Source organism: Haliotis asinina, chromosome 4 (genome assembly GCF_037392515.1).
Source record: "Haliotis asinina isolate JCU_RB_2024 chromosome 4, JCU_Hal_asi_v2, whole genome shotgun sequence".
Lineage (NCBI taxonomy): Eukaryota > Metazoa > Mollusca > Gastropoda > Lepetellida > Haliotidae > Haliotis > Haliotis asinina.
Window position 1 is genome coordinate 5,261,266 of NC_090283.1, and position 10,762 is coordinate 5,272,027.

Consider the following 10,762-nt stretch of genomic DNA (forward strand, 5'->3'; position numbering starts at 1 on the left):
GGTTGGTTCCCAAAAGTATTCCTATCATTCTGATGTGCATTCTGCCTCCTTTGTCTGTGGACCTGCTATTTTCGGTAGATTAAGAAATCAAAAAACGACTTCAGGCGCTCCTGATGTTGATGAACTCAGAAAGAAGGAAGCAAGAGCCCATGACCTTCTTTCAGCCATGTCACAAGGGAAGCAATCTTCTGTGTCAGATGAATTGTAGACAGTGCCACGATATTAACAATTCAGTGAATAACTTTCATTCCTCTGGACTACTTGTTTTGTGTCCGGGCTAGTGACAGTTGAAGGTTACTAGCCCGGAGGGCTAGTGGCCATTTTAAGTTTAGTTCTAACCCTGTCAGTGAGGTAATAATTGTCTTCATGCTGCCATATTTTTATATTTAATAAATGATTAATAATTGTGTATGGTATTATAAGATGATAATAAGCTAGTGTTCTTAATTCTTTGTGTCTCAAGGTTGCAGAATTTCGTCGCTTGAAAACCAGATTGTCCTAAATCACAAAAACCGATCTTCAACTTTACGAGAATGATATCGTCTAAACTATTCATTCATTTTGGAATTTTTCACATGCACTTAACAGTATCAGAAAATAGCCAAATGAGCTGAAAGTGTTAAAATAAATAAGAAATTCTTGAAAAATGTTTCAATTTGGAGATAGAACACTTGCCCGATGATTTTCTTCTCTCCAAGTGTTCTAAGTGTCGACATAACAGCTTAAATCATGATTATTTGGATATTGACTGTTACTTCCTTCTTTCCAGGTTGTGCTTTTGTCGTTTATACCTGTTTTTACTTTCATAAGGACAGTCTTGAATGAAATATAGCAGAAATACAAACAGAGTTAAATGTTCCATTCAAAGATGAAAATCACTTCAAAATTGGTAGATCTCAAGGTCACGTTTTCACGTTGTGCTTGCTCATTTGACAGTGTAGAGCTAACAGCTTAGAACAACTAACAGCATGTGGATTTTCATGGAGACAGAAGAGAATTTGCGTTTGAAGAAGCCCTTTCAAACCAATAAAGCACTGTAAAACGTTGCTAGAGTACTAGATTATGCAAACCTACCTCTAAAACCTACCCCGAGCATACTAACGATTTCTGTTCTTGCGGAACATGTTATTCTCGTCGATTGAGATTGTTAATAAATTATTTCTGAAGGTTTTGAAAAGAACATACATGCAACCTCTCAATTTGAATATATTTTTAATGTTTATGGAGAGAGAGAGAGAGAGAGAGACACAGAGAGAGAGAGATGTTTCTGGTTTCACAGATCATGAAATCCGGTGTATATTCTTGACAGTAACACTACCACAGACCCACGTCAGATGACAATGTTACATCATAGGAGTAGACTGATCATTAATATTATTCCATCTGATTCCTACTAGGAGAACCATGGAAACCGGAGGTTGTCGATATCTTCTACATTTGCACACTAATCTACGGTACGGGGAACGTTGGTATGGAAGTACATCTAGAGGCTGTCGTTATTCTTCACCCAGGCATTCAACGATGTCCAAAAGTATATACACAGCGTACGTACAAACATGGGGCCGACATACATTTGCCATGACGTCATCTCCTACAAACCCGTGATACTATTTTCTACACATGTACCTACCATGAACAAAGAATGAATTGCAATTGCATCTGTTCATATTTTCACGAGCGTTCCATGCCTGTGACATGTGACTCTTTCATGTCACCATCCGACCATGACGGAAGTGCAACATATTCTAATGTTATGATCGTATCTCACAGGCAATAAACCGGTTAAATACTAAGCGCCGTTGTCAACACTATTTGTCTTTGGGAAATCTCAAGACCTGATCCCGTGATATTAACAAAGCAAGCTATCTGTTGCCTAATCCCAACAAAAGTCGATGTCCATCTTGCTCCGTTCAAAACCATCTCTATTTCCCTGATAGTTCTAAAAGTATAACATGCAGTGACAAACACACTTATCCCGCTACCATCCTCACACAACAAACACTAGTTTTGTACCAAGGATGAACTTCTTGTGGCTGACTGGGTAGCACTAGAGTTCTCTGCCCCTTACATTACAGCACAAGGTAGGAACAGTATCCTCATTAAGCGTGGCCACCAGAGCCCCGTCCATGAAGGGATCGAAGCTCTACGACTGTAGACTTTTTGACTGAAAGAATAATTTTGACTTGGCAGCGTCACGATCATCCTTTTGTCCACTACAAGAACGAATGTCACTGAATCTACAACTCATTAACATAGGCTAACCTTCACAAGCTTTATTTCTGAGAGAAAAACTTTTTTCCATCAACAATAAAAAAAAGACCCTACCGCCCTCGTCACTTTTGAAAAAAAAATGTGCCCGAGAAACATTTAATTCTTAATGCGGCATACGGGAGTTACGATCATCTCAGCGCTACGACCGTTTGGTGGAACGGGCCAGGTCTACGTTGTCCAGTAAAGGACTATGAATGACCCATCGACCCCTACCCTTCTATCTTCTGCATAACCAGGGGTATTATGCTTACATCGGTTAGAGCATAGAAGATATATTCTTTCCATGAAATAGTGGAACAGTTAACAGCCCTAGCTTGGGTCTGTCAAAAATATATCTGTGGTTTCACTTGATAGTTTAACCTTAAGGAAAATAAGTCAACTCTAGGACTGATGTAGTCTTTCACACATTCTGGGGAATATTCCACGAGTCCATGCTTATTCAAAGCCCGCTTCGAAGTTTTGAACACCAACAAATCTTGTTTAACAACTTCAGACAAAACATCGTCTTTCCAAAATTCCAACTAACTCTGTGAAGTGCCTCAGCATTTCCAGTTTCTGCCTGTGATAACACCAGAGACACGGGCTACAAAGTGAGAAATCACTTTTGCAACAGGCATGCTTGAAGGGAGGTAACTCTAAGTCCCTGAAAGGAAAGTTTCAATTGTTGGCTTTTAAGGTGCAAGTATCACAGTCAAATGAACTGAATTGAGAAGAAAACCCAAGAATACAATTTCCTGTGTAGGTTTTAAAACAGACTTGTGTGGTTGAACACCAAAACCCAAACTATCCGCCGTGGCAACCGTTTGTTTACACTTTCCTCTCAATCATCATTTTCTCCAAATAAAATGGAATCATCGAAAAGGGAATGAGAAACATGACCGTTTTTCTTCAGATCCGAAAACACAGATTTTAGGAGTTTCGTAAATTTTCAAGAACACTAACACAGCTCATTTGCAAAACGACCCGTGAAGATCCGGCTTACGATAGGCCTTCAGCAACCCATGCTTGCCATGACAGGCCACTATGCTTGCCGTAAACGGCGACTAAAAGGGATCGGGCGGCCAGACTAGTTATTCTCGAAACGTTTGTAACCCTACGAATTTCTTATGCCCATTCTTAACACATAGACTACGATTAAAGTTAAGAATTCTTAGGGAACGTTTCGAGAATAAGGGCCCAGACTCACTGACTTGGTCGATGTCCTCGCTCTCAGGTATGCAGCTGCGCCTGTGCTTATCGGACGTAGACACAAATGACGTCACAGACGATGTAGAATGATAAATACATCATTATTCCATGTAAACATCGGGAAATAAAAGTCGCAGAGAAAGAAATGAATATAATGTTGCAAGATTTGATACAATACGTCTACAGTTGTGTTTTCGAAGATGCCGAAACATGGCATAATCCCTACCTGCGATAAAAGTGACAGACATTGAAGACTGATGGCAGCATATTGGGAGGAATTGTAATATTGTTCAGTGTATTTGGTGTGAGGACTGAACACGATGACATGCAAGTTCTGAGGCTTCTCATCCCTGCTGTGCCTGTGACTGTCACATGTGTCACGTCTCGCCTCTAAATCAATTATTCACACAAATATTTGATAAACTATGGGTTTTTTTGCAGTTAAAAATAAGAAATACAGAAATATGCAGTAAAGAAAATACATGTGTACTATTTAACGAAGAGTTACGTTAGTTGAGAAAAACACCTTATTTAGTGTCGCGTGATAAAGTACTTGTATAATATAACGGTAATGCGATGAAATTCTTGGAATTGAAGCTGCATCACGCGCGTAGATATGGCGGGTTGCCTCAGAGAAACTGCTGTTTCCATTTTATCGTTTTTCAGATCGAAAACTGATGTGGGTAATAACACAATACCCAACACATGACGAGGAATGGCAGATTGTCTTTCCCTCGTTATATTAATTACGTAATTTCGAGACTTGGCGATAATCTGCCATTCCACGTCGCGAAAGAATTTTAATATTTAATTGTAATGTAACTCGGGAAAGATAATCTGCCATTCCCAGGGTCGGATACAGCATTTTGAGAAAGAGTTTGGGGTTGAAATGGGTGTTGGTGTGGGTTAGGGTTAGGGTTAGGGTGTGGGTGCACATTTCATTGTCACCCGAGTTTCAGTGGCCGGAAGGGGTGATTGTGTGGTTGCTTGTTAGCCGCATTGTCTAAATCCACATGATCCACCTGTTGGTCTGTAGAGGTGCTACCGTAAGCCTGCCATCAAGCCAGCAGTGTGCAGCACTGAAACACTAGGCACAGACAGTAGCTGGCCACTTCGGTGCCTTGATCACAACATCGTGACGTCATCAGTAGTGTGACGTCACTGTGCATTTGGCGCCGCGCCAGCTGGCGAACCTCGGCTCAGTCAGAGGTCACAGAGTGCAGCGAGATGTAAACAAACATTTTGTTGTTGTCTGTTTCACGATTAATGAGGAAATTATGACACATAATTAAAACAGAACTACATCACGAGATGCAGGGTTCATATACCAACAACATATCATCAACATTTACAGTCAACAATGTCCTTACCTGATTCTGTAAAGTTCCATAAACAACAAAATGTCTGAAAATATTCTCAACAAAGTTTATTTCTCCTCAAACACAACAAATATTCTCACCTAAATACAGAATTATAGACAACGCGACGACGTGAACGGCACAAACCACGACAGCGTCAGTAACGACATGTCCTCCATCATTGTCTACATCGACACTACCGTCGCTTCACTGTGTACCACGTGACAACAGGAGATCCGACAGTTGACGATGTCCCCGGCCTCTCGCCACGTCGGCGGCGGTCTGCCCGGCGTTGTTCCTGGCGTTGACGTCCACCCCGTCCAGAGACAGCACAAACTCCACCGTCTCCCTGTCTCCTCTCACACAGGCCAAGTGAAGGATGTTGTTACCGTCATCAGTCACCAGTGACACATCAGCGCCTCGACTCACAAGCAGCTCCACCACATCTCTGTGTCTCCGCAGTGCTGCCGCCATCACCGGCGTCATCCCGACTCCACGTCTACTGTTGACGTCAGCCCGACCTGTGTCCAGGATCCGCTTCACCTCCTCCAGGTTCCCCTCCCTGCAGGCGTCATGGAGGACGGCGTCTGCCCGGGCGTCTCTACGTGCAGGAGTCGGTGTCGCTGTAACACAAAGTAAACTCTGTACACAGGTCGGACATCTTTATCTTACAGCTGCGTTGTTCACATCTTACACTGATGATACAAAACTCTTGATACATAATCTATGCATGTATCATGGCTGACAGCAACATGGGGGGTGTACAGGGAATAACAAGAACTAGTTGATGTTTTTCACACATTAGTCATCTACGTGATTAGAATGTTAACTGACAGTTCTGTGTGTTGTCTGTCCACTAACGACACGCGTGACATTGTCTCCACCCACCTCGTGTCTCAGGTCTTGTTGGGGACCCAGACTTCCCTGTGTCCCTGCTCGTGGCTGTGGAGACAAACATCAGGGTTTGAATGAACATATTTACATTACATTACATTACATTACATTACATTACATTACATTACATTACATTACATTCACATCGTTGATATCTAAATTATAAGTATGATCGAAGATATCAGATTATAAATAATTAATATAAGAGATATGTATCAACAAACCCATTGTACAGACTAGAAATTGTGAAGGGGTAGTTTCTAAAAGCCATATAGTTTTCCGGTAAATGACACCGGGATTGTGTTTAGACAGTACACAAATTTCTGACAGATGTGACAACTTGATACCATGTATACACAGTGCAACTAGCGACTATCACATCTGGTCCACCATACCCTCCCACCTACCAGGTACATCAGACATCTGTGTAGGTCCAGGTCTCAGTGCTTCCGTTTCAGTCCTGGCTGCAACACAGAATATGTCATGTAGATATATATCTAGAAAACTTAAACAGATTATGTCATGTAGGGGACTTCAACACTGGTTCCGTATCTGAACAGGAAACGACTACAACAATGTGGAAGCCCAAACATATGTGGACTTTCAATGGTATTATTACGTGTGGCGGTATTATTATGTATGGTGGTATTACAGTGTTCACGAATAGTGTCTGACCCTCTGACAAACCTGGCAGATTTGCCAATGGTCAGACAGAAGTCCCCAACCTGCTGGCCCCAGTGTCTGACTGAATATATTACACTGACTTTGTCTGAAGTTGTTATTTGTGGCGTGTGACACTTGTTCACTGTTTATAAATTTATGTTTATAATGTTTGTCATTATATAATGTTAATAATTTGAATGCCAATAGTGAGAAAAGCTAAATCTGAAATGTGTGTTTAATTTTATTCTGTGGGTCCTGTGAATTTTCAGTGGGTCAGACAGACATCTGAAACTTACAGGACTCAATGTCATGTTACTTTGAATCATCATTCGTGAACATGTGCATATATATCTAGAAAACTTAAACACAGATTATGTCATGTAGGAGACTTCAACACTGGTTCCGTATCTGCCCAGGAAACAACTACAACAATGTGGAAGCCCAAACATATGTTGACTTACAATGGTATTATTACGTCTGGTGGTATTATTATGTATGGTGGTATTATTGTGCCATTTGTTTCAACTTATATATGTTGCTGTACGCTACCTTGGCTGAAGTTGTTAAGACTGAAAACATCACTGGCTTGACAATCAAAGCTAACTCCCGCTTGTAAAAAAACGAAGTAAAGGCATTCTCACACGGCTGCTACTGTTGCAGGCCAAGGTTGATTCTAAAACATGCTCGTGTAAAAAATGCCATGTAAATGTAGTCTTCTATGCATATTTTTTCTATAGTTCATGAAGAGAGTATGTAAAATGCAGCCTATCATTTTGAATATAGGAACAGAGCAAACTGAAGGAAGTTAATGTTGGCGGCTGTTCACTGGTGCCAGCGAATTCTCCTCCATGCAAAACAGTGACAGTATTTTTACCATGCACCTGACAGAATGAACTTTGAATCTGTTCACATTTTAACAAAGCAAGATACATGCTGCCTAATCCTAACAGAAGTCATTGTTGGCTCTGGTCTGTTCACAATCCTACCTATTTCAGTGATGGCTCTTACAAAATACAGTGTTTAACAAACTTACCCCGCTACCGTCCTCACACAACATACACATCTCACCGCCAGCCTGGAAATGCCCAGACTAGCGTCACTGGTCGCGCTAAGGAGGGAGTTATGACGTCATTGTGACGTGTCATGTGAGGAGCAGCACCGAGTTTGGCGCTCGACTGCGTGTGTTACTTGTATGGTCAACCGATCACGATAAGAAACAGCCGCCATCCATCACGCATGATGGATCATGGGGGGATCTGAGAGATTTACAACAGTCAGCATTAACTTCAATTATCTCCATGTTTTGCACGATACTGGTGATATAAATACGCAGCAAGATCAAAGGCACCGCTGGCCTTCAATAATATTATACGATGGACATTTCCCTCCGAATCACATGGGGAAAACAAAGGTTATGTTGCACTCTATGTCTTCATTATCTGGTTGGATAGATTCCACACGGGGGAAAACTGATCGTAGTCTATACAGTATGTCTTGTTTAAAGGCCACATGCAACGTAAAACACAACTTTGCAGATTCTGGTACCTTTCGGTATGCACTTACCGAAACAAATCATAAAAAATGCAAATTCAACCTAAAAAGTTGAAAAAAACGCGATGAAAAAAAAAGCCCGCGAAATCGGAGTTCAAACGTTTCACTAAATTCCCCCCAGCGCTGTGGGGAAAACTGGTTTCAACAGCTGTGCTGCGCTGCGTCCATAACGCATGCGCAGTGAATAGGTTCGCGGAGCTTGAAACAGTGTGCATGCCCAGCGTCTGAGGTCGTGAGCAGTAGTCTAATCGTGGTTGTGTACACAAACAAGTAAATAATCTGCTCGTTCCGTAAAACAACTTGTTGATTGTAGTAAGCAGTCTCTGTGACAGAGAAAGCTCAGTGTCTGGTTTATTCACACCTATATGTCTGTCTGCCTGTCTGCTAAAGACAACATGCAATACACAGCTTCAATCATTGACCACGTGCAATTTGAACTTAACACCTATCAGACTATACGACATAAAGAAAATAAGTTGATTTATGACTCGTGCACCCGAGTCCCGTGTCTGCCACACTGTGCAACTAGGCACGTGTGATACACATGCAAACAAACTACATTCACTTTTTTCGGATGACTCGATCTGACGGAAACTGGTGCAAACTCTTGTCAGTTTCAGGTCCTGCTTTGTACTTTGACTAATGACAGATTCCAGCCACGCAGTAGTTTACCATCTCTACTGACATGATTTTTTAATGGATCGAGCGCAAATTCAGAGAACATGTATTTTCCAACCCAACATCTCCATATACATTCTTCATGGATAATGACTTGTTTTCGTTTATATGATTTTGTTTGACAACAGTATATGAATCCATGCTGAAACGACGCATCAAGTACACAAAAAGAAGTTGTTATCCATAAAGAATCTTACTTTCTTGTGACTGGCTATACTTCTAAAATGCCCGTCAAACAGATCATCTTTCTGTACACACAATGAACCCTCAGCACATCAGCAACTGAAACGGCCAATCGGAAGTCGTCGTTACACTTGAGTGCATATCCACCCACTATGACTGAGTTCGGTCTCCCGAGGGCTTCGTTTCTGGGGAAGTGAGCCCAAGTACAAAATATTGCACTTTTGAATCGCGATTGTACGCTTGTAATTGTGTTTATTTGTTTTTTTTAAAAGCAGCAATGTATATTATATGTCATGAATAAGTGATAAATGTGTTTTAATTATGTTTGATTTTTTTGGTTGCATGTGACCTTTAACCCCCTGGATGCCACAGGGACATATATGTCCTTCCTCTACATCCCTCACTTTGAAGTGCAATAAAATTATAAATATACCATGCATATATAAACACTTCACAGTTTTGGATTCTGCAGAAAATTCCGTTTCTTGATACCATCCACTATTATCTCAGACCAAGCTGAAGTGATTAAACTTACCTTTCAAAATAGCTTTCATCGTAAATGTCGTCATTTTTCAAACTTAACAAAATCGAGATTCACAGCGTTATTTGCAGTATGTTTTGAAATGTGAATATCGGATAATTACTGGGAGTATTGAATCTCAAAAATAGCATCTTAATGATCACTGATATCAAGTTTTCATGTAACCAGTAATGATAATTCTGAAACGTCGCCGATGAAGCCAGAATCGGGTGGGATGTTTTCGACAATACACTCACACGAACGCCGGAGTGCACTTTCCGCCATATTGGTTAGTGTTTACAAAATCACGTTTCGAGAAGGCCGGTATTGAGACGCCTATAACATCACGTATATTTCATAGTCAGCTGCGACAAATGCATCATTGAATTCCCCACACATATTAGAATCAAATTACAGATGGTCTTTGTCACCAATACCAACTATCTAGACAAAACGAAAAGAAATATACTTGGTATGAAAACGAACGCTGTGCTCGAAAGACAAACTTGCTTCTGCTTGTTTGAAAAGTAAACAAAGAAAAAATCCAATTTTACACTGAGTAGCATTTTTGGTAATATTCCAACATCCAGCCGTCTAATCATTGCTTACAATGGCTCAATACGCTTAGTATATTCAGGGGAAGAGTATCGTAGCAAAAAATAGCAAATTAAAAAAGATACAATGAAATAATTTGGTAATTCATAAGAAACTGTCAAACTGTTAGTGCAGCGTGACGCCATGACTGACGGAAAATCACGCAGAACGACAACTGTACTTATCGGCATTTCTGGCTTTTCCCGTCATTTACAATGTAAATGATAAAAACATATAACAATACACAGATAGTCAGAATAATTCCGATTACTTACATCTCACATTTATGTACAAAAGATCCCTGAATCAAGGAAAACGTCCTCGCAAAATCCAGTGTACCCTTGTCAGCGAAGCCGCCATTTTGAAAGAAATCGGTCATCGGTAGTGATGTCACACGTCAACATTGTTGCACATATTAGGCAATATCTTTGAGGGGAAGGTCGGTTGAACAAGAATAAACACAACGCCTATACCATTCCGATTGCACTTTTAGTACTGTGATGTGTATTTTGCGTATCGTTCCGATATTGTTTCATGAAACTGATTTCAGTATCTACATATATCCATGTTCAACACCATATCATATGTGGGTATAAGGTATACCTTTTTATTCTTTGAAAGCGTCTGATTGTTTGAATAATATTTACATCGGAAATTGACTCAGTAAGTGTACTATACCACATTTTAAACCTCTACACAAGTGTTGGAAGATCACACGTAGCCATAACTGCAACATGTGCTTTAGTTCCCGTGATGTACAATATTCAAAACGTTGGGACAAATATTGCAGTTTCATATGAACAGGTTAATAAACAGCGGTTTAATTCCAGTGAAACTGATAATATTAATGAAAATGATTTGT

At 40.6% G+C, this 10,762-nt stretch overlaps 1 protein-coding gene across 1 annotated transcript; it reads right to left on the reverse strand.

Moving 5' to 3' along the window:
* Nucleotides 1-5,024: 5,024 nt before the first annotated feature.
* LOC137282217 (ankyrin repeat domain-containing protein 29-like) lies at nt 5,025-9,355 on the reverse strand. Its single transcript, XM_067813952.1, has 4 exons — nt 9,322-9,355; nt 6,119-6,175; nt 5,706-5,759; nt 5,025-5,440 (listed from the first exon to the last, which is right to left on the reverse strand). Exons 1-4 carry the CDS (start codon nt 9,353-9,355, stop codon nt 5,025-5,027), a joined length of 561 nt encoding a protein of 186 aa, XP_067670053.1.
* Between the last annotated feature and the right edge of the window lie 1,407 nt (nt 9,356-10,762).